We start from the raw sequence: 23688 nt of genomic DNA on the forward strand, positions 1-23688 counted from the left end.
CATAAGGGCTAATGGAGCAGCACCCGGTTCCTTTCTGTAATGGCATTGAATTCCACTGCAGGGTTGAACACAGGTCCTTTACGCCCAGTGGGCATTAAGGCTCTGCCCTGTGCTTGGCTATAATGAACATCCTCATACGTGTGTCTGTAAGAGGCCCATGTGGAAGGATGTTCACACACATCAGAAATCTTGGAACTGGAACTGGCAGGTTAGAGAATATATGCATCTGTCATTTTTGACCTGAGCACTGACCACCAGGGAATGCCCCTGATTGACAGCCCCACCAGTGGGGGGGGGGGGGGGAGGGGCTCTGTCTACACTCTGTCAACATTGTGGATTTTCCAACTTTCTGCCCTCTGCTGATCTGGAGGTGGCACAGTGACGTGCTGTTTGGCACAACCACACACTCCATGTGGTTGTTATTTCCATGGAGGTCTGTGAATGATGATGAACTTTGGACTTGCCCCACAACAGCAGCCCAGTTCTACTAGTAAGGCAGAGCTGTGTCCCACAAGCCCAGAACCATGCCCCCTGCAGCGGGGCCCCTGTATTGCCAGTGGCTTCTCTGTTCATTTTGCTGTGCCAGCTTGAGAGGCTGTGCAGGGGCTGGGGATTCAGCAGTGACCAGGTAGACAAAGTCTCTGCCCTTGGAGGGGTCCTGAGTCCCTAACTGGCCAGCTTGGTGCCTTGTCCTGGGTTGGCACACATACTGCCTTTTGTACTCTGGTGGCAGCTGTGCAAGCGTGGGACTGTGGTGTGTCTTTCACAGGCTTGGAGGGTGGCTTGCCCAAGGTTGCCTTGTTGCTGTCAAAACCAGCCTTTGGGCTCAAGTTTCTCAATGTAAACCTGGCATTGCCTTGATGTCCCATTCATGTATCCACTCATTCATTCAGACACTCATTCATTCATTCAGTCACTTGTTCATTCATTCATTCACTCATTCATTCATTCAGTCACTCATTCATTGGTCACTTATCATGGACAAGGCTTGGTTCCAGGGCCCTGAGTACACAGCATTGGGTACTACTGATGCAGTTCTTACCATTAAGGTACTCAAAACATAAATAATCAATTCTGGCCATGAAGGCCACAAAATACACAAACGCACTGGGGAGCAACCTGTGCAGAAAGGAGCCAGTTACTTCAGCTGGAGGAGTCGGGGTGGGCTTTCTGGAAGAAGAGGTTTAAGCTGAACCATAGGGAGATCTGGGTAACAACTTTCTCAGCAGAGGGAAGGGCCCAGGCAGAGGCGCTGGGTGGGAATCAGCTTGGCATGTGCTGTGGTCTGAATGTTTGTGTCCTCCCCAAATTCATGTGTTACCCCCAGTATGATGGTGGTTGTACATGGGGCCTTTGGGAGGTGATTAGGTCACGAGGGTGCAGTGCTCTTGAGCGGGATTAGCGCCCTCAAAAAAGGGACCCCTGAGGGCTGCATTGCTCCCTCCACCATGTGAGGACACAGTGAGAAGATGCTGTCTCTGGGAAAGTGGGTCCTCCCCAGATGCCGAATCTGCTGGCACCTCAACCTTGGACTTCCCAGACTCCAGAACAGGGAGAAATGGATTTTTGTTTTTTATAAGACACTGAGTTTAGGGGACTGTGTTGTAGCAGCCGCGCTGGGCAAGGGCAGCTCAGCAGGTCAGCATGACCAAAGGAGGACAAGGTATGGGGAGGAGGGAGATCAGTGGGGTGGGGGAGGGGAGGGGTGCTCAGTGGCTTCGAGGAGGCTGGAGCTCTGCTCTTCAGCAGGTTGTCTCCCTCCAGGAATTCCCTGCCACAGGCTCGGGCCTCTGGGTCCTGGTGGATGAACACAGATCTTCACTGAGTGTCCCTGGTCCGGGCCAGTGTGGGGCCAGCATCTTGATTCTTCCCAGCTGACTCAACCTGGGCTTGGCTCACCCTTGGCTGGGACCCAAGGAGGCCAGGCAGGGTGGTGGGGCCCAGTGGGGTGTGGGGCACATTCCTTCCAGTGCACTCCCCTGCCCCAGCCTTACACCTGGCATTACAGGGCACATGCTGTCCTCACCCTGCCTCTCACACCTGCTCTCTCTGCACACACCCTCCTGGCCCTGCCTCTCACACCTGCTCTCTCTGCACACACCATCCTCACCCTGCCTCTCACACCTGCTGTCTCTGCACACACCCTCCTGGCCCTGCCTCTCACACCTGCTCTCTCTGTACACACTGTCCTCACTCTGCCTCTCATACCTGCTCTCCCACACACTCCGTCCCTGCCCTGTCTCTCGTGCCTGCTCTGCACACACAGTCCTGGCCCTGCCTCTTACGCCTGCTGTCTCTGCTTCCCTCTCTCACGTCCTTCCCTGCAGGGTGCCTCTCTCCCTCCTCTTTGCACACATGTTCTTGGCCTTTCTTCCTCACTCCACTTTCCTCCTTTCAAAAATAGCATTGGCAGGGCTGGGTGTCACTGTGAATGACGTTCTCTGCGTTACCTTGACTGTGAGAACAGAAAGTGCCTCTCTACAGGTAGATGCGAGTTTGGTCCTGAAAGTCAAGGGCCTGGTTTTCCTCCAGAGGATTTGAATCCGTCCCTCTCCCTGCTCCCCTCCCTTCTCTCCTTCCATCCCTCCTTCCCTCCCATAGTTCTCAGGCACCATGCGATTCCTCAGTACCTCTGAGAGTTCCCAGATGGAAGGTGACCTGGGTGTCCCTTGATGTCCATGTTGCTGTCTTTAGCACCTGGAAGAGGAGGTAGAAGGGGCATGTTCATGGTGGGGTTGGGGAAGCCTCTCAGGGCAGCCCGGGAACCATCCAGAGAGACTGGTGCTGGTGACCAGCTGGCCTTCATGGGGGGGCGGGAAATGATCTTGGTGCCTCACCTGAACCCTTGGAACACCCGGCTCCAGGCAGCTGATTGGAGGCGAGACCCCTCCCCACCACCAGTGGGGCTGTTCCTGGTGCAGAGGGTGAAGGACTCATCTCATCTGTATCCCAGGGGCACTAACCCAACCCTGGGCAGGGCAGTCTAGAGTCCCTTTTTGGCTTACAGTGGGCCACAGAGCCAGGCTGACAAAACAGAAATAGCAACAGTGATGGAGACAGTGCAGTGTGCAGCTTGCGGAGCCCAGGGCACAGCGGCCTGGCTAGCCCCCTCACATACGGCTCTCTCCTTTCAGTCTCACCAGGTGAGACCATGGAGGTGCAGAGAGGAGACTGGCTGCACCCAGGAGGTGGAGGACAAGAGACACTGGAGAGTCTGGGAGGCCAACTCCACGTACCTGGAGTTCTTTTCTGTGCTGCCCTGGGAGGGAGCCCAGGCTCCAGGGGACATATTTCTCCTGCAGGGTGGGGTTGGGAGGACAGAGTAGGCAGGAGCCTTTGGCCTGAAGGCTTGTCACTGTGGGCACAAGAGGCATGGGACACCTTCCCGACATCAGAAGCCCCCCACTGCACCAAGCTTGGCGGGGCTTCCTGGTGGAGTTGAAGTTGCCCTGCCTCCTATGCCCCCAGGACACAGGAGGCAGGCCAGCCGTTCTGTTGCCTTTTGGAAATTCAGGGCAGCTCTGTGGATTGTCACAGCAACTGGAGCTCCTGCTGTATTTTCAGGATGGTCCCGGGAGGCAGGTGTTCTGCAGCCATGGGGCACTCCCTTAGCAATGAAGACTGGCCCCCCATTCCACTTGACTTCTGAATGTCCCTGGGACACTCATGAGAGTCCGAAGCCTGTTTATGATTAACTGAGCCTCAGCCCAAGTGCATTGTGGACACACACACGAGGTATTTTGGTGGAGCTGTATTACAGGTGGCGTCTCCTGGAATGCAAAATGCCAGAAACCTCTCCCACAGATTGGGGAGGGAACTTTGCTTTGTCCAGAGCTTCACCAAGAAGCATTCCTCCACCAGTGTCTCTCAGGGCATGGAGTGACCAGTGTGGCAGCTGTGGGTCTGTCTGCATTGGTGGCTGGCACTGTGATGGTGATTTTTCTGTAGCGGCAGCATTGGCAGTGTGTGCTGTGTTACCTAATCCAGCCATGCCTGGCACTTACTTACCTATCAGAATATGTGTTATTTGATTAAAACTTATTTTCCTTTTTCCTCCTTTATATTGCAGATAGGGTGTTACGTTGTTTTTTTGGTTATGTGTGTGAGGGATTTGGAGGAAAAGGGACAAGACAGGACAATTGTTATAATGGGGGGGTGTGGGGTACAGTGGGGCTGCGGACCCCTGTGTGAGGAGAAGGACATCTTTGCCGGACAGGGACAGTGTGAACAGCCACCTATTGGTAAATGCAGCTTGACGTGGGGCCATCACCCGGCATGGAGTTTTGGGAGGGGTGGGAGTAGGAGGGGCTGCTGGAGGGGTCACCATAAACTGAAAGGCTTTGCTGAGGGCCTTGGAGTTTGTCCTGAGGATGGTGGGAACCCGGGCTTGAGCTCATCGTGGGAGTAGGAGTTAGAGTTATGCTGCTGTGGGCAGGGAGGTGGACAGTGTGGAAGTCTCCATCATCCAGGGCTGAGGCTTGTGGCCTGGATCAGGGAAGTGGCCTTGGGGATGGAGAGAGGCAGATGGATGGACGGACGGATGGATGGATGCAAGCAGAACCCAGCAGACTTGGAGCTTCCTGGGGTGTTGGACGTAGGGAGTAAGAGGAGCCAGTTCTCCCAGGGGTCTGGTGTGTGCCTGGGTGGTGGCTGGAGCCAGCCCCTGAGCCCAGGATGCTGGGCACAGAGCAGGTGTGAGGAGGTGGGGAACAGGGTGTGAAAAGGTCGGCTTTGGACTCAAAGTGCCTGGAGTCACATCCTCCCTGGCATCCCAGAAGTCAGGACTGCTGGCTGCTGAGATGGGGCTTGCCCCAGGCGTGTGGACCAGCAGCCAGCACCTCTCAGCTGAGCCCTCAGTCGGCAGAACATCCTTGCTTGCTGTTTCCTAGTGTGGACACACTCCATCCCCTCTGCCTGGACGCCCATCCCAGGTCTTTCCCTGGGCAGTTTCTTTCATCATCCAGGCCTCATCTTATGGCCTGGAGAGTCCTCTTCTCTTCCTGAACTTCTCTCCAGACACACCCACATAGCTCTGACGCTCTGAGACATAGGGTCAATGTGCCTGTCATCCGTGCACCCAGATGGTGAGCGCCTGGGGGCAAGCAGAGGAGGCATCTGCCCCATTCACCATCAGATGTCTGAGGATGCATCAATGCGTCGTGTGAATGGTGTGTGGAGACGCTGCCTTGCTGGGGAATCCCATCTCCAGGCGGGGGCCGCCAGCTTTTCTCAGTGACTCAAGGCGGCTGTGGGGCAGGATTGGCGTTCCCAGAAAGGAGCCTCCCAAAATAGCCCGGGCGTCCCCTGTGGGTGTCGAGCTGTCTGTTCTCTCTAGGAAGGCATTCTGCCTTGTATGGAAGGAATTGCTTCTCAATTTCTGCTCCACACTGAGGTGACTTTAGATGTTGATTCAAACCTCTTCTGTGACATCTGTGCTGGGGTGAGATCAAGATTTGGGGGATGTGCGTTTAGTGGGGCAGCCTGGCTGGGTGGGGCTTCATTGGGGAAGCAAAGCTTGGGGAGCTGGAACTATGCTTCTCCTGACCCCGTGTCCTTCCACTTCCTGAAATTACCTGCAGCCCCTGTTGCTGTGCTCATCATGCAGGAAGGCAGTCAGCTGAGCAGTGTGTGCAGAGGACGATTCAGAAACTGGTACAAACTTGGCACTGAGACGGCGTCTGATGGGAGAAGAGGGGGTGTCTGATGAAAGAGGCTATGACAGACAGGAGCATGTGTGTGTCTGATGGAAGAGGGTGTGAGTGTCTGATAGAAGAGGGTATGAGTGTCTGATAGAAGAGGGTATGAGTGTCTGATGGAAGAGGGCGTGAGTGTCTGATGGAAGAGGGTATGAGTGTCTGATAGAAGAGGGTATGAGTGTCTGATGGAAGCAAGTGAGTGATGGACAGTGTGAGTAGATGATGAAAGAAGGTGTGAGTATTTGATGGAGGAGGGTGTGTCTGATGGAGACGGTGTGAATGTCTGATGGAGAGAGCATGAGTGATGAAGAGGGTGTGAGTGTCTGATGGAGGAGTGTGTGGGCATCTGATGGAGGAAGATGTGAACATCTGATGGAGGTGTGAATGAGCAGATGTTGAAAGAGGGTGTGAGCATCCGTCTGATGGAGGAGGCTGTGAGTGTCTGAAGGAGGAGTGATTCTTGGGGATCCAGGCCTGCAAGGAGGCACTGGGCAGGATGGAGCCTACAGCTCTGCTGGCTGAAGGTGGAAGAGACCTGGGCTCAGCACGCCAGGTGAATAATATCAGTGCTATAGTAGTAATGATGCCACCTATTTGTGTGTCAACCTCCTCCTGTATTTAGTGTTCTCGACTCTCCCAGCATCCCTGTGGGTTTTGTTGGCAGGTGTTCACCTGGGGAATCAGAGGCTCAAGTAAGGGAGGGCGTGACCCCATCACCCAGCTGGCAGGGGTCAGAGCTGGAACTGGAATCCTAGCTCTGTGCCAGTGCTGGGGCACCAGTGCTGACTGTGGAAGACAGTTGACAGCCTCCACAGACCTGGAAATGTGGGTGGCACAGTTGCATCATGACTCTCCAGGCGTCCTGACTGTCTAGGCTGTCGGCGGTCTCATCAGCTCCACCTCTAGGCCCCTTCCTCCCCATTGTTTGTCCCCTGCTCCCTGTCTCCTCTGTGCTACTCACAGCACAGGGCCAGGTGTGTCGTAGGTGACTGCTACAGATCTGTCGTGTGAGAGGCACTCGGAACCAGGAAGTGCCTGTGGGGTCACCTGTTTGGCTGGTGCCCCCTTGGCCCCCAGAAATGACTCACATCCACACTTGAACATATAGACATCCTTTTCCAGGGTGTGTCGTGCTCGATACCTTTAATTCCTGTCTGCATTCCAGGGCCTGCTCAGCCTCTTCCTGGCTCCCCAGCCCAGCCTGGTCCTTCCAGCCTCCCTGTCATCCCCACCTCTCGTGTGTGCACAAGCAGGGACCAGGTAGGGAGACCGGCAGATGCTGCTCTCTGTCCCTGGGGTTTCTTTTCTTAGTGTTGCTCCCACACCCACGCGATGCTTTAATTAACTGCCACACTCAGGCTTTGTCAGTGGGGAGAGTCAGAAATAGACTGTGGCTTCCCCAGCTCCAGGCGGCACCAGGACGTCACCAGCAGCCCCATTTCTGAATCAGGAGTCTCAAGCAGCTGCAGAGGGTGGGGAGGTTTGGGGAATCCCACAGGGGTTCTACACCCCCACCTACCCCGCCCCACCCCTCTGCAAGGCCTTCTGCAGCTTCCAAAGCCCAGCTATGCTCCGGCCACGTCTCTAGTGGCTCCTCGGAGAGCAACTTGATACTGAAGCTCAAAGCCCAGGAAGCCCTGGCGGCATCCCTGCCCCAGCCAGGTCCAAGCAGGCTATGTAGTGAGGGAGAGGAACCGGCGCCCATTCCTTTGCTCCTCGACACAGGCTGCTCCCCTTGCCTGTGCCGGCTCTGGGGGTCTGCTCTCACACAGCTTCATGACTCGTTCAACCTGACTGCCCTTTTCCTGGCCATGGTTCTGCCTAGAAAATTTCCTGGGCCACCCTGGCCTGAGTGGCGACTGTGTGTCAGGGCAGGGGTCAGCACACTGTGGGGCAGGGGTGGTGGCCTGTGATGCATGCCTCTGCCTGGACCTGACTCTCTGTGCTGGGAGAATGCTTCCTGGGCCTCATCCCAGCTGTGTCCCTGCTGGCTAGTTCCTGCCAGCTGGTGTTGCTGGTGTTCCTCCCTGCCTCAGCCCTCCCAGCATCTGGAACTGGCTGTGGGTTCTGATTCCAGCTGTAGTAGCTGCTGATCACATTCTTCTCTCTGAGCCTCAAGGGTCTCACCTGTAATGTTGGCAAAGTAATTGTCTGTCCTTGGCATCAGGCTCGTCACTGTTTTTCCTTTCGGAAGCCCCAACTCTGCATGAAGAGTTAGCATAGCTTCAGGTAGCAGGTGGACAAAAGGGTATCTTTTATGTATACTTAGGGTAACAAGTATTAATTTGGAGTGTGGGGTGTTTTTGCTCTGTGGCCAACTTCTTCCCCAAGTCTTGAACACTTCAGGGGGCCCTCACAGGCCTGCAGCACACTTTGTCCTTGGTATCTGGTGGGGGTCTGGGCAGGTCCGTATCTCTTGGTGGTGGGTTCATCTCCATCTCTGTTGGACAGAAATCTGGAAGAGTCCGGAGAGTGTTTGCAAATGCAAATCTAGTCCTGGCATGCCCATACCCCATCTCACCCAGGTCTGCTTTAAATCCTTCAGTGCCGCTCTGGGGTTCCAGGAGTGAATCCAGACTCCCTCTCCAGGGATGCCAGGCTGTGTGGGTCCTGCCCCTGCTCAGCCTCAGTGCACACACACCTCCTTGCAATCTAAACGACCCCGCCTCAGGACCTTTGCACATGTCCTCTCCTCACCTAGCAATCCCCAATCATCCTCTAGATCCCAACTAAAGTGTCACCTTCTGGGAAGCCATTCATGTGCAGATTAGAGCCTAGTCTGAACGGTGGCCTGGCCTTGTTGGGTTGGCAGAACCACCCTAAGACCCTGCTTAGCACCCTCACCTGGCAGTCAGGGGTCTTCTTGCTCACCTCAATCCCCTCCACTGGTGAGAACCACAGGGAGGGTCTTGGGGCCCACAGCACTGTCTAGGGTTCTGCATCCACCCTTCCAGGTGTGGGGTCCTGGCACTCTGTAGGTAGAGAGGCGGGTTGGTGACAAGCCAGTGGGGTCCTGGCCTGAGCACCCTTTTGCTCTGTTTACAACCCTGTGCCTCTGGGGCTGTGTCTACCCAGAGGACTGCATATTCTAGACCATTCAGGGGTACCCTGTTGACATTCAGTGAGAAGCTTGGCAGCTAGATGAAGCCCTGCAGTGAGCGATTGGACCACTACCAGACTGCCTCTGTGCCTTGGGACCAATTGCACAGTTTTTGCTGGCTTGATGTCCACACTTTCCTGAGGTGTACCAGTTGGATGAAATGCTCTTCTGGGAACATGGTCCGCGATCAGCTGGCAAGTCACAGGTTGGGTTTTCTTGAGAAATTACTATATCCCAAGCATGCATTGTCACAAACATTTTTGTGCATTATCTCATTTAATGCTCATTAAGAGGGTCTGGTACTAATTCTCATTTTAGATGAGAAAGACAAGGTTCCAACAAAGGGCGGGGGGAAGCCTTGTTCGGGGGCCATGCCAGTGGACACTAGCCTCCAGGGACATTTGGGGTACTTCTCAGATTTGAGGAAATGCACAGCCTCACTCCTCAGGTGTCCCTATGGGTGTTCCTGGCTGGGCAGCTGGCTCAAGAATTGTCTTGAGCCACACATAAAATACAAATGGCTGGGGCCAGCATCGCGGACAGTGAAAGAGTTTACCAAGGCAGTTATAGGTAAAGAAAGGCAAATTTATTAGAGAAAGTATGAAGATCCGTTGCAAGGGTGCAATGGGCAGCACAGTAGAGAAGGGGCTGCTGCAAAGAGGCAGGGGCTGGAGGGAAGTTTTATAGGGTTGTGCCAGAGGGGCTTATGTGCAGATAAGATAGTACTGCTGGATCTTCGAGTGGAACAAGGTGTTTGGAAATAGGATGTCATGCCAGTGGGTTGTCTGTGATTAGCTGGCTCTCAGAACAATTCTTCTCCCCCACCTAGGACCCCTTCCTCATTGTTGCTTACTTATTAGGACTCCACGTTTTACTTCCCAAGATCCCATTCCTATACACAGCCTCTCCCTCTTAGCCAGAGGAGCTGTGCAAAGGAAGTACCTTTTCATGGGTAAAAGACTCATGGTGCGCTCACTCTTGCTGGGCTTCAGGGATTTTTCATTTCTATTGCTCTAAAAGTGCCTGTGTGCCTTCCCCCTCCATCCCATCTCCTTCCTGCTTCCGAGCCCTTCTGTGGGCAGCATGGGGGCCAGGAATCTGGCTTGTTCCTGCTTTTCCTATGGTGGTCTGCCCCACCATTATTCACACACAGAGGCTGTTGGGTTCTCTTACCATTCCCTGTTTACAGAGACTCAGATACATTCAGAAGCGAGCTAACACTGGGTGCCCAGCTCTAAGGGGAGACCCCAGACAACTCCAATTTCCTGATGATTTCTCTTCCTTTACCTAATTCCTTCTCCAAGACTCTTGCAGACACTGCTGTACCAAGTGGATTCTGTGTAACTCTCTCAGAAGTTTCCTCTTCCATGAAGCCTGCCTTGATTACCCACCCCCATCCTCACTCCCTCAGTGTTTAAGCCCAGTGTGTGAACAGTTAAGAGACGCTATGGTCTTCCCACACTGGTTTCTTCTCTTCATTTGGGTCTCAGCGAAATGTATCTCTGCCAGATTCTGAATGTATCTGCCCCTGCCCAACCACTCACCCACCATATCCGCCATTTCCTCCACGGCACTGACCACTCTCTCAGATGATTTTGTTCATTTGTCTGCCTTTACCTCTAGACCAGGGGCGTCCAATCTTTCAGCTTCCCTGGGCCACACGGGAAGAAGAATTGTCTTGAGCCGCATACATAAAATACACTAACGATAGGTGATTAGCTAAAAATAATTGCAAAAAAACCCTCATAATTTGTGTTTTCAGAAAGTTTATGAATTTGTGTTGGGCCTCCTTCAAAGCTGTCCTGAGCTGCATGCAGCCTGCAGGCCATGGGTTAGACAAGCTTGCTCTAGACTATGAGCTTCCCAAGGGCAGGGAAGACTTCCCATACTCAGCACTCTGTTCTGGGGGCTTGGAACAGTGCCTGGCACATAGCAAATATGTCATAGTCATCTCCTGAGTGCTTGAATGAGTGGCCTTTGGGGTGTTTTGACTAGACTGCAAAAGCAACACTTAAGTGAGCTAGGCTTTGCATACATTGTTTGGGACTGGGGAGGATTCCAGCCAGGAATTATCAGGGGGGAGGTTCACGTCTCACTGAACATCGAGATATGATGTGGAAGTAACCACCCACAGAGCCAGAAGACAAAGCCCACAGGGGAGCAGAACCACAAAGGGTTGTGTTCTAGTGGGGAGGGAGGAGTGGCTGAGCCCCGCAATGCCCTAGGCTTTCTGCTGGGACAAGGATTATAAATAGGAGATAAATAATTTTTAAATGGAGGCAACATCCTCACTGGGGCAAAATATTATGGCCCTAAATTCTGGGCATTCAAATACTGGGCCCTGTTGTCTCCCTGCTGTGGTTAGAGGATCTGGAAGTGGGAAGGTTTCTGGCTCTGGCCCAAGGACAATATTATTGTAGTCATAAAAATAATCAGAGCTTGGCATTAATTTTGGATAATGATGCCTCCTTCTCCTGACAAGCCCTTTATGTTTTTTGGTGGTGACTGTTGTTGGCTGCATCCTCCAACTTCCTCAATGAGAGACCACTTGAAAAAGAAATAATAATTTGTCTTCATATCGCACACTCCGTCTGGGCTGATGGTGGGAGGGGAATGCGTGTGGGTGGGCTCAGCTCTGTTAGCTGCGCTGGCTGGAAGAGATTCCCAGTTTTTATTCAGCGCTCGAGCTGAGCTGCATGCTTGCTGACAAGAGGCAGGAGGCCCCTTAGACGTCTTTAGACACTCCCCCTGTGCTGGGCTGGGCACAGGCGGCTCTACTCAGCAGTTCAGCAGGCAGAAAGCCGGAAGGAGAGATCAGTGCTCCCAAGGCTGGTGTCTCCCGTGCTGACAACGGAGGCAGTGCTGGGAAGCATGAATCTCCCAGCATCTCTGGATCCAGAAGCCTGAAAACAGGTGGTGCTACCCACCCCTCCCTAAGCCAATGGGCAGGAAAAAGAATTTCCTGAACAGATCTCCTCGCTGCTTAAACACACTGCTCCAGTGAACAGTCCAGACCAGGCAAGGTTTGGGCGACAGATCAGAAAAATGAAGACCTGCACATGTGGAGCTGCAGCAAGGACTAGTCTAGTATTAGCTCTGTGACGGGAGAGCTTTGACTGTCACCTGGAAGTCTGACTTGATTTTGCCAGCAAGAGGCAACAACCAAAGGTTCACTTTCTCTCCTCCCAATTTTGGGAGGTGATCTATAGGGGTTTGCCAGCCACCTCTCATCCTTGCAGACCCCAGGTGGAATTTGCAGGCAGCCACTATGGTGCAAAATGTAATTTTAGTGTTTTTCCGCAGACGGCTGAGCCAAAGACCTGCCGTGGAAGAGCTGGAGAGAAGAAATATCTTGAAACGTGAGTAGCTGGTGATTCCTCTAGAGGTTTTCCTTCACGTGTGGTGAGGCTGTTGCACAAATCCTGAGTTCCCATAACCCAGCCCTTCTCTGCAAGCGGAATGCTCCATGCTCCCAGTAAACCTGAGCTGCTGCTGAATTCTGAAAGCAAGCCCCAAAGGAAAGCTGATATACCTAGAAACATTTTTTTTAATTTAAAAAAACTCCTTTCCTCTTAGCATAAAGATGTTTTTATTTTCAGGGTTAGTCCCATATGTCTAAGTGCGTTAGGTTTCAAGCAGGTCTTCCTGGCAGTTTGGGTCGGGGTTCTTCATGGCTATAGAAATCACAAAGCATGAACCGCATGAACACACTAGAGAAGGACACGCCCCTTGCCTGTTACACTTGGGAGGAATAAAGCAGTGAGCTCAGGGAAACAGTGAAGCCATGAGAAGCTTTCCTGTGGCTCAGGACTTTGAGGTTCCAGGACCCTCTGTTGCTCCCAGCCTTGCAACCCCTTGCATTTCCCGTTAGGTGGACAATTATAGCATACGCTGAGCATAGGTGTTCATGAGTAACCTCCATGCTCTAGGGCACTATATTCCATTAAATATTCCATAAAGTCAGTGATTTAGGGGTGGCCAAACCTCTTGAAAAAGTGTTTCTCCAATAGTTCTTTATCTAGTCATTTTCAGTTTTTAAAACGTTTTTCACAGAAAGTGTCTTCTAATGGCTTGGATTTTTAAAGGACTTTTTTTCTATGTGATGAATACTGCAGACTTTCTCTGAGTTTGTTTTCTTATTTGTGAACATCTTTTTATGAAGTTATAATAAAACTGACCAAGCTGACTTTCTGTCAGAAAATACCGCAGAGCCCCTTGGGTACTGAACTTGAATTGATTCCTCCCTCCTTTCTTTGCCTCAATGCCTTCATTAACTGCCGAAAACAATCCCCTCCTTTATAGATTGTTGAAAATAACCCTCAGATAAAGACTTCTTCATTTTACTTTTTAAACTTAAGATATAGTGACTACTGTTCTATGTTAACTATACCATCTCTGAGGATTTAAAGAAAAGCTCTTCATTGATAACATGCTTAATTAAGTAGGCAGACAGAAAAGTCAAGCTGTTTCAGTTGCCAAATATTTGAATTTTTAAAAATTAAGTCACTTATTTATAAAGCTTGTAAGTTGCAGATGCTACTAAAAGTAGCAGTCCAGACTTGAACCAGGCAAGTTCAAGACACAGGAAGCACCACATTCCAAGTAGCCTGCTGTCAGCAACAGGAAGAGAGTACTACAGCCCAGACCTTTAACCCAGGAACCATGTCTTCTTTCAGTAGCAGCCTCTTCCTTCCTATCGTGGGCAACCAGGTCTTCCCATCAGCAAGTACTTCTAATTGTGTTAATCTTTGGAAATAAATTCAGAGCCTTAGAAACAGAACTATCTTTGGTGAATAGGGAGCTAGCAAATGCATAACTGAAACTGACTGCCCTTACCTTCAGTGCACGAAAGGGAAAATGGGTTTCCTCTGCGGTGGCCATGGCAATCCCGCCATAAACACTGTGCCTTCATCAGTGAATGTAGGTTTGTCCTTAGCTCGGAAGCCCTCTCTAGTGTCCTGAGTGGAAGGACCTGAGAATTTTACTGCTAGGTTTGTGGTGGGTGTTTGGTTTTACTTTTGTTCTGTGGAGATGAGAATAGGGTAACTATATATAGCCTAGTATGAAATATCATACTCATAGGCTCTAGATACACAGGACTTCAAGCACTCATACTGTATTGTATTTTCTTCTTGTAACCAATTCTTAGAATATCACTTTTGTATTTGCTTCAAGGGGGAACTCATGACTAACTGCAGTCATATCTGAGGAGCACTCAAAACTCTGCCCATATAACACTATAACATGGATAGAAAAGCAGAAGAGCAGGGGCCCCTTTATATGGTGATGGTAATTCTTTATTAGGCCCAATCTGTGCCAGGGACTATATTCAGTACTTGGTATATATTCCCTCGTTTAATCACTGCAACATATTTGTGAGGTTTGCACTTTTTAATAAATGAATATTGGGAAAAGGATAGCACTAGAGTTCAACCCCAGGTCTGCCTAACTCCATTGCCCATCTTCTTAACTACTGCATCAGAAGCAGTAATACATTTCTGGATATTCATGGAAGTCTCAGGTATAACTGTCCAAGCTGCTGGAGCTATTTCCAGAAAATATGAGTATAGCAGTCCTGATTATGGGTCCCTTGCTTTGTATAATGCAGAGGGTGTTCTGGGTCTGGAAATAAGAAATTCATAAACATATCTGAGGGGAGCTCAGAAGGGGAGGTCTGTGGGCTTAGGCCAACAGGGAGGACTTCTTGAAGGAGGTCTCCAACAGAGCGCCTGGCACAAAGCAGCACTCTGACAGGAACTTCCAAAAAAGATCAGTTCTCCAAAGACCCTGCTGGTGACCTTCGTAGTAATTATGGCATTTTTCAGGATTAAAAAAAAAAAAGATCTGACTTTGTTTCAATCTTTTCACATGGAAGCTGCACTTGGGAGCTGCCCATGGCCTATTTTAAAGAAATCTGAAAAATTTTACGTCACGTAAATCCCTCATGGCTTGCCTTGTCTGGACACTTTCACAATGTCTCTCTAATTCTATCAGCTTTCTGATGATACCTTAAAAGTATGGTTTCTTCTGGTTTCTCACTTGTATAAAGAATTAAGCAGAAAGAGGATTTCATTACGTTTTCTAAAACACCCTAATCCAAGATGACTCACTTAAAAAAAAATTACTGGAAAGCACAATATATTAAACTCTCATATAACCAATCCCACAAATGTATAAATATTTGAAATGCATCTTTTACATAAAGGCAGATAATGTGAAATTGTGTTAATTGCAAGTGGCAGGATTTCCCTTACCAAAACCTACCAGTGTTTCTAGGAGTGCTGATTGTTGAAATCTCTTTCCTAGGAATGGAGCTATGTTCAGGTCAGGGACATAAGGCTTTATTTAGCAACAGAGAACACCAGAAATAGGACAGCCATTATCTTGTATCCCAGGGGGAAGCTTACGTTTTATACTATATCTCAGCACTTTCGTCTATTTTTAGCTTCCAAGGGTAGGTGCGAGCACAGCTTGAATGTTAATAGTCGCAACTTACCAAGCAAAGCTAATTTTGCTGAGGGACTTGGGATCCTTTAAAAGGCACTGTCATATAACAGTGTTCACGCTTCAGCAATGGAGAGTCAGCGAGGTTCATAGATGTGTTAAGATTTGAAATACAGTCTGAACATATAAATTCCAGGCAAGCATATGCTGCCCAGGAGCTGAAGAAGGTGTTCCATGTTTTATGTTGGTTAAAAAGTCTGTACGCTTATTAAGGAAAAAAATTAGTGGCAGTGCTATTTATATTGAAATGTACATATACATTTATTTACTTAGTCTACTACAGCTTTTTTTATGTGGCATCTAAGTGCTAGATGTAAATATAAAGATATTTGGGGAGAAAGAAAATCAGTGAGAAAGACAGACACAGAGGTGTCTACTTCCTTAAACAAACAGCAGCCATATCTGTGGTTGTTTCTAATGCACAGAAGGGCTGAGGAGACCAGGTTGGGATGACAGCAAAGCTTTGCTTAGTACAAGTATTTCTGTGTAATGAGACCATGATCTCCTGAGCAGTGACTGACAAAGTGGGAAGAAAACACCAAGAGTGATGTGGAATTAACTTCAGCTCCCAGAAATATGGATATCTTGGGAACACTTCCCTGCTCAAGAGAAGAACGTTTCAACCTGTTTCTTTGTTATTTTTTTTTCCTATTTTAATCTTTCACAGAAAGGAATGATCAGACAGAGCAGGAAGAAAGAAGAGAAATCAAGCAAAGATTGACAAGAAAGGTAGTATAAGCATTTTATTGCCTGAATAATAAAAGGTGGTCTAGAGAACAGCTGCTTCGGTAGCAGGTGGGATGGGTAATGCTAGGTATCACTCTGTGATCATGAATAATGTTCTCTTGGACATCATGGCATCAGTTAAATCAGGATATTTGCTCAGCAACAATGAATTAACTCCCTCTGACGTTCCCTATGGACGAAGTCCTTCCCTAGCACGGTAGCCCTTGGAGAGGTGCACAATGCACATGACATTTTTTACTTATGTTCAGGTGGAAGCCAGAAGTTGATTGGCATTTTCTTAATTTACAGTGTCTAGGAAAAGCATACCTGGGTATCAGTGTTTTAGTCACATTCTACACTCATCGCTTTTGTTCACCTCCAATATGTCTAGAAGTTCCTCAGTTGCAGAAAGCTTTATTAGACTCAAAGGTTTGTTCTCTGTGACTCAAATAGTTAACATTTACTATGGCCAATACAGGTAGCAACTCTATAAATCTTAATCTACTTTTAAAGCCTTGACCATTTCTAAATTCAAGTGTTCTGGATTCCCCTTCTTCGTTGTGCTGCTCCATAATAATTCTCTTGAAATTAACAGAATATCCTTCCTAAGCTGGACATATAATAACTTTATTAGTACTTTTAAAAAGCTTATCTAATTGTATCTGAAGCCAGTGATGCCATAAAATCTAACTTAATTCACTAACCATTCCTTGAGCTGGTGCTGTGTACTACTGGGGGTGTGACTCCTTCTGATAAAATATGTTGGAGGAAGGGGGATTGTGATTTAAGAGTACAGTATATAATTTCAGCCCTTCACATTAGAGATTGCTTGTATTTGGGTTATATTTTCCAGTTTCAGTTTTTTTTTTTTTTTTTTTTTTTTTTTTTTTTTTTTTTTAAGAGAAGTGCTGTTTGTTCAGAGTACTTCAAAAAAGCTAGTTTGGCATGTGATACTTAACTATGATGATCTTTAATTTTAGCTTAATCAGAGACCCACTGTTGATGAATTAAGAGACAGAAAAATTCTGATACGATTCAGTGATTACGTGGAAGTAGCAAAAGCGCAGGACTATGACAGGAGGGCAGACAAACCCTGGACGAGACTGTCAGCAGCAGATAAGGTACCTAACTGCCTGTGCTGGTGGGGGGTGTTGGATGATATAATAAAGGCAAAATATGTCATGCCAGGGAGTTTATTCATAGACAGTAGGAGCCCTCAACTATTTAAGGGTATACTGCAGTAAATATTGGTTTCTCAAAGATAATTCAGGGTCAGATTGAGAAGTGGTTCTCAGCTAGGTGACAGTTTTGCCCCGAGGGACATTTGGCAATGTCTAGAGACATTTTTGATTGTCACAACTCGGGATGCTACTGGCATCTACTGGTAGAGGCCAGGGACACTGCTAAGCATCTCACAATGCACATAACAGCCCCCACAACAAAGGATTATCTAGTACCAAATGTCAAGACTGTGGAAATTGAGAAACCTTGGTATAAGGGATAAATCAAAGGTGGGCAAGGCTGCCATAAGAGATCAACTGACAAGTTTAAACAAAAAGAGCTACAGTGGGGACAAAGAGGCATTCAAGAAAGCCTCTACAGTATAGAAAAGGTTCTAGATTCTCCCCCTGGACTTGTGCAGCTTGAGGTATCTCTGAGAACCTCCTAAGAAGTCTGAACTGAACAGCTAGAGAGGCAGGAAGAACACAAGGAGGTAGTAGGTCATAGAGTCTCTGCATGACATTTGGTGAGCACAGAGAGGGTAAGTTCTTGTCTGTGATCAAACACTTGACTGGCAGGATTTAAGCCCAAGAGTGTCCATAGAGTTTTGTCACCTTCTTGCTTCTATTAATTTTCAGAAGACTTAAAGCCTTCAGGAAGAGAAAAATTATACATTCAGGCAAGGAATTTGCTAATTGTTCTTCATTCTTCATATGCTGAGTATGAGTATGTACACAGATATTGCATCAACTTGGAGAAATGCGAACGTGTTGGACTAACTTGCCTGGTTCTTTGTGACTGATGTGCTCAGAGGATCACAGTGATGCGAGGAGAAGTATCTTTGGTGGTCTGCAGATGTGTTTGAGTATGAGAATAATATACCCCTAAAGTTCTTAAAGACTTTCCTTGTCCCAGAGGCTGTGTTTGATGTTTTCAGTCTCATCAGGTCCCTCGAGTGTTTATCTGAGAAAGAAGTACATGATGCAAGTGGGCCTGGGGAAGCCAAAATATTAATGTATGCTGAAGTTAGAAAGGCTTATTTCTAGATTATCTCTGATTATAAAATTCCAAGTTCACCAAAAGCTGAAGTTTACTCATTGTCTTGGTGTTCCTGTTTCATTAGTGCCCTAAGCATGTGCTTGGTCCGTTTAGGTATGGAGTGAACGGAGTTTGGGGAAGGGTTGTCTTCCCACTACAGTTCAGCAAATTAATGAATGGAACACTTACATAATACTAGTCCTAGCCAGAGTAATCGAGCAACAGAAAGAAAGGGCATCCAAACTGGAAAAGAGAAAGTCAAGTTATCCCTCTTTACAGACAATATGATCTTATACCTAGAGAAACCTAAAGACTCCACCAAAAACTTAGATCTGATAAATTCACTAAAGCCATAGGATACAAAATCATACAAAAATTAGTAGCATTTCTATAAATAATGGACTAGCTGAGAAAGAAATCAAGGTGGCAATCTTATTTAAAATAGGTACCAAAAATACCTGAAAATGAATTTAACCAAGGAGGTGAAAGACCTCTGCAAGGAAAACTACAAAACAATGATGAAAGCTACAAAACAATGATGAAAGAAATTGAAGAGGCCACACACAAATGGAAAGATATCTCATGCTCATGGATAGAAAGGACTAATACTGCTAAAATGACCAATGCAATCCCTATCAAAATACCAATGTCATTTTTCACAAAAATAGTAAAAGCCATCCTAAAATTCATGTGAAACCCAAAAAGAACCTGAATAGCCAAAGTAATCCTTAGCAAAAAGAACAAAGCTGGAGGCATCACACTAACTTCAAAACATATTATAAGGTTATACTACCAGCATAATATTGGTATAAAAGACACATAGGCCAATGGAAAAGAGTAGAAAACCCAGAAAAAATTCACTTATTTACAGCCAACTGATTTTTGACAAAGGTGCCAAGAACATAAACTGGGGAAAGGACACTCTTCAATAAATGGTGCTGGGAAAATTGGATATCCATATGGCAAAAGAATGAAACTGCACCCCTATTTCTTACTATATACAAAAATCAACTTGAAGAATAAAGACCCCAAACTATAAAATCACTAAAAGAAAACACAGAAGAAACAGTCCAGGACATTGGTCTAGGCAAACATTTTATGGCTAAGACCTCAAAAGCACAGGTAACAACCAAAATAAACAAATGAGACTATATTAAACTACAAAGCTTCTACACAACAAATCAACAGAGTAAAGAGACAACAGGGAATATGAGAAAATATTAATATCTGCAAACTATTCATCCAAAAAGGGACTAATATCCAGAATATACAAGGAACTCAACAGTAAAAAAACAAATAATCCCATTAGAAAGTAGACAAAAGACATGAATAGACATTTCTCAAAAGATGACATACAAATCGCCAACAGGTTTATGGAAAAAATGCTCAACATCATTAATCAACAGGGAAATGCAAATCAAAACCACGATGAGGTATCATCTTATTCCAGTTAGAATAGTTATTAAAAAAATAACATGCTGGAAACGATTAGGAGAAAAGTGAACTTTTATATACTGTTGATGGGAATGTAAATTAATGCAGCCATTATGGAAAACAGTATGGAGACTCCTCAAAATATTTTTTAAAAACTATATGATCCAGAAATGCCACTTCTAGGTATATACGCAAAGGAAATCAAATCAGTACATTGAAGAGATATCTGTACTCCCCTGTTCACTGCAGCATTATTAACAATAGCCAAGATACAAAATCATCTAAGTGTCCATCAATAGATTAATGGATAAAGAAAATGTAGTGCGTGTATATATGTATATGTGAATACAGTGTGTATACACAGCCACACAAAATGGAATATTCCACCTTAAGAAAATTCAGTCATTTTTGACAACATGTATGGAACTGGATGTTATTATGTTAAATAAGCCAGGCACAGAAAAACAAATATCGCATGTTCTCACTCATGTGGGATCAAAAAAGTTGATGTCATGGAGGTAGACAGTAGAATGATAGATACCAAAGGCTGGGAAGGGTGGCAGGGTTTGGGGAGAGAAAGAGAGGTTGGTTAACCGGTAGTAACGTACAATTAGAAGGAATAAGTTCTAATGTTCTATAGCAGAGTAGGGTCACTACAGTTAACAACTATGTTGTGTATATTTCAAAACAGCTAGAAGAGAGGACTTAAAATGTTCCCAACACATAGAAATGATAAATACTGGAGGTAGACATCCTAAATACTTGATCATCACACAGTCTATGCATATAACAAAATGTCACATGTACCCTATATATATGTACAAATATTATGTATCAATAAAATTTTTACAAAGACTTCCAGAATATTAGCTACATACTAGCTTGGTAGGACTATAATAATGAGTATGGCAGTTTTAATGATGAACCAAAAAATTGTTTTTTTCTGTATATTACATAATACAGTCAACAAGGATTAGGAATGGTTAATTTATAAACACGATGCTAATTTCCTGATTTTTTAATATCCTGTAAAACAATGTCTTGTTTTTAAATTTCAGGCAGCAATTCGTAAAGAATTAAATGAGTACAAAAGTAATGAAATGGAGGTACATGCATCAAGCAAGCACTTGACAAGGTCAGATTTGTTTCTATGAATTTCATGGTACTTATTTTTGAAACACACACCGCCTTCCCCCTCCCCCGCCACAAACCATGTATCCAGCTATACAAATTCAGCATTTTTCCAGAGAACTCTATTGAACAAACAGAATGTACCTCAAGTAAGAATGCTGCCTGCTCCCATTATTTCCTTTAGGACTTGGTGAAAGGTGATATGTATGGTAACAATATCGGTTTATTTAAGTAGTTAATGCATATTTAACAAAAATAAGCCTCAAGGCAATGAAAGTAATTTTTCTGTGTATTTAATTCCCCTCTAATATTCAGAATTCCTCCAATTTATAGAACTCACCTGTTTATACTTATAGATTTTTGTGAAATTAGTCACTCCCCACCTTCACATTTACTTTTTCCTATCGTAAATTATTAGTCACATCTTTAACACAGCCAGTGTTCTCCTAAAGCTGAGTATTTGTTTCCTCAGTAAATATTTGAGTAAGTGCTGAGAATGCAACAGTGAATATGATAAAGGAGGCTCCCATCTTCATGGAGTTTATGTTCCATTGGGAATATATTGGCTGATTCTCCCATAATCAAGACTTTTCCCATTAAGATGAATATATTCTCTGTCTATGCTACGATATGCAAGGGATGACACTGGGCTTCTTGGTGATGACGAAGTTGGGAAAAGATTTAACTCTCTTTACTTATTGAACTGCATATTTTTTCAGTATTTCCCCCCACTTCTTTTCCATGGCCATGACCGGTAGTAATTATGTGAAGTTCTCAAACATCTCTGATTCTAAAGCAGATGACTGTGATGCAACAAGCCTTCAACTGTATCAGTTGCTTTGTCTTCTCCTTTATCTGAAGATGCTCAAGGCCCACATACAAAGAGAAAGGAAATCCTGCATATAGATACTGCCTTAAACTAAAATAATAGTTTTAGTTTTCTGTTTGTTACAAAGTGGCCACTGCAATTGTTATCTGAAAGATTTACTCTGTAAGATTAATGTGGCTATAGAACAGAAACTAAGTACAATGGAATTCCACCTTAACCAATGGTTTTAGGGTGAATATATCAAGGGGAAGGGAAAGTTGGATGAATAGGAAAAAATTATGCAAAGAGTTTGTTTTTTAAGGTTCCCTCCCGTGACTAACATACTTTTGGGGAGGAATAGGTCATATGGAGGAATAGGTCATATGAATGTTTAGGAAAAATAGTTTCAGTAAATCATGCACAATTACATTTAATGTTCATTCTGTCTTAAATAGAATGAATACATATTCTATATATTGCAATCTCAATTTTGTACATTTTCCGATTATACATTATTAAATGTTTAGTAAAGATGTTTATTGTCCTAAGTTGATAGCTTTCTAAACTAATGACTCTAATACTTGAACATAAGGAAATAATTTTAGGGTCTTTATACCACATTTTAACAATTCAAGAGTCAGAACGGTATTTTTAGTTATGAGATTTTAAGAGTTTTAAAATTACTATGAACATATTACTCTACAAAAAGTCATAACTCTACTATAATTTTCAATAATTTATTAACAAATTCATCATTTCTACTGATTTAGCAAAGCCCTGGCCTTTCTGTGTGCTTCAAGGGCTTTTAACTCACAGTTTTAAAACTAAGTTCTAGATAGTCCTAAGAATTCAGCATATAACAGGGGCCTGAGAGTGGGGAGCCCTCTGAGACTCTACCCTATTTTAACCAGAGTAGCTCCATCCTCATGTTTTACATATGGGACTTCTGAGAATCTTTTTAATAGCAGCAAATTTATTTGTATAAGGTTTTTGGCTATTTTAACTGCTAGAAATGAATAACCTTAAATTCTTTGTCTTTTTTATAATCTCTAGATTCCACAGGCCATAGAGATTTTCTTCTGAGAAGAATTTGTGTTTAATTTTTTGATACCAACACTGAACATTCATCAGGGAACTTTCCTGAAGTTCAGCTCAAGACTACCCTACCTGCTGTGTTTGTGAGAAGAGTAGGATCACACACACAGGTGCAATCTTGACCACACTTACCTGCAAGAGGAGTAACCAGAGGACACACTTCCTTCCTTCTTTGGTGTCTGAGGAGTGTGAACTGTTGGGGTCAGTTAAGACCCAACATAACTCTATCAGAAGAAAACTGTTGTTTGCCTTTCAACCTTGTTTTACAGTTCTGCAGTGTAATGGAGGACGGGCAACGTGCATGTGCAGGCTCACCACTCCCAGGCCTCTGACATGAGGGACATGTGACAGTGTCATTCAGTATTATGTTCAAAAGACATTTTTATCCTGATCATAATTAATTTGAAAACTCTTTAAGTTCATGTTATACAAGATGATTTACTGTATTATACTTCTCCTTTTTTATATAATGTCTAACAAAAAATACAGCTGCAACATTTTGATTCCTGTTAATTTTGTTCTTTAATTAAATGACTACTTATTGCAGGAAATTAACCCAGGCTTTACATTTTCTTGTGGTTGGGATGAGTGGTACTTTAGAACAGGGATCTGTGAAACAAGTCAATTTTTACTTTTGAACGATCAGAATCCAAACACATGAATGAGAATTCCAACTTTTTATGTGTTTGGTTTGTGCCTTAGAAAATCAAATTGAGTGCCTTTAACCAAGAAATAAGCAATAATTTGTTGAAAAATTCTATCAAAATGAAAAGTATGCCTCTTTAGAGTATTTTAAAGCTCACCTCTGCAAACACTGTTAAAGAAAGGAAATTTACCCCAGCACAAAGGTGAAAATCTTGGCACAAAGGGGGAAACTAACAATAAATGTTCCCTGAAAAATATTTTTAATTGGCTTTCAAATAAGTGTCCTTACA

The 23688-nt window shown here is 45.6% G+C and overlaps 1 protein-coding gene across 13 annotated transcripts in view; it reads left to right on the forward strand.

Moving 5' to 3' along the window:
* The window catches only part of PHACTR3 (phosphatase and actin regulator 3), a 271856-nt gene extending 248548 nt beyond the window's left edge, over positions 1 to 23308 (forward strand). For 8 of the 13 annotated variants that reach the window (XM_063601119.1, XM_034947220.2, XM_063601121.1 and 5 more), the window contains 6 exons: positions 12100 to 12155; positions 15968 to 16029; positions 16336 to 16455; positions 17007 to 17147; positions 20778 to 20854; positions 22712 to 23308. In XM_063601119.1, coding sequence (XP_063457189.1) covers positions 12100 to 12155; positions 15968 to 16029; positions 16336 to 16455; positions 17007 to 17147; positions 20778 to 20854; positions 22712 to 22727 — 472 coding nt within the window. In that variant the 3' untranslated portion in view covers positions 22728 to 23308. The remainder of the gene's footprint in view (positions 1 to 12099; positions 12156 to 15967; positions 16030 to 16335; positions 16456 to 17006; positions 17148 to 20777; positions 20855 to 22711) is intronic. The other 5 variants (XM_034947226.2, XM_063601122.1, XM_034947222.3 and 2 more) reach the window with 1 other exon arrangement.
* The last annotated feature ends 380 nt before the right edge of the window (positions 23309 to 23688 follow it).

The sequence above is a fragment of the Pan paniscus genome, chromosome 21 (assembly GCF_029289425.2).
Source record: "Pan paniscus chromosome 21, NHGRI_mPanPan1-v2.0_pri, whole genome shotgun sequence".
Taxonomy (NCBI): Eukaryota; Metazoa; Chordata; class Mammalia; order Primates; family Hominidae; genus Pan; species Pan paniscus.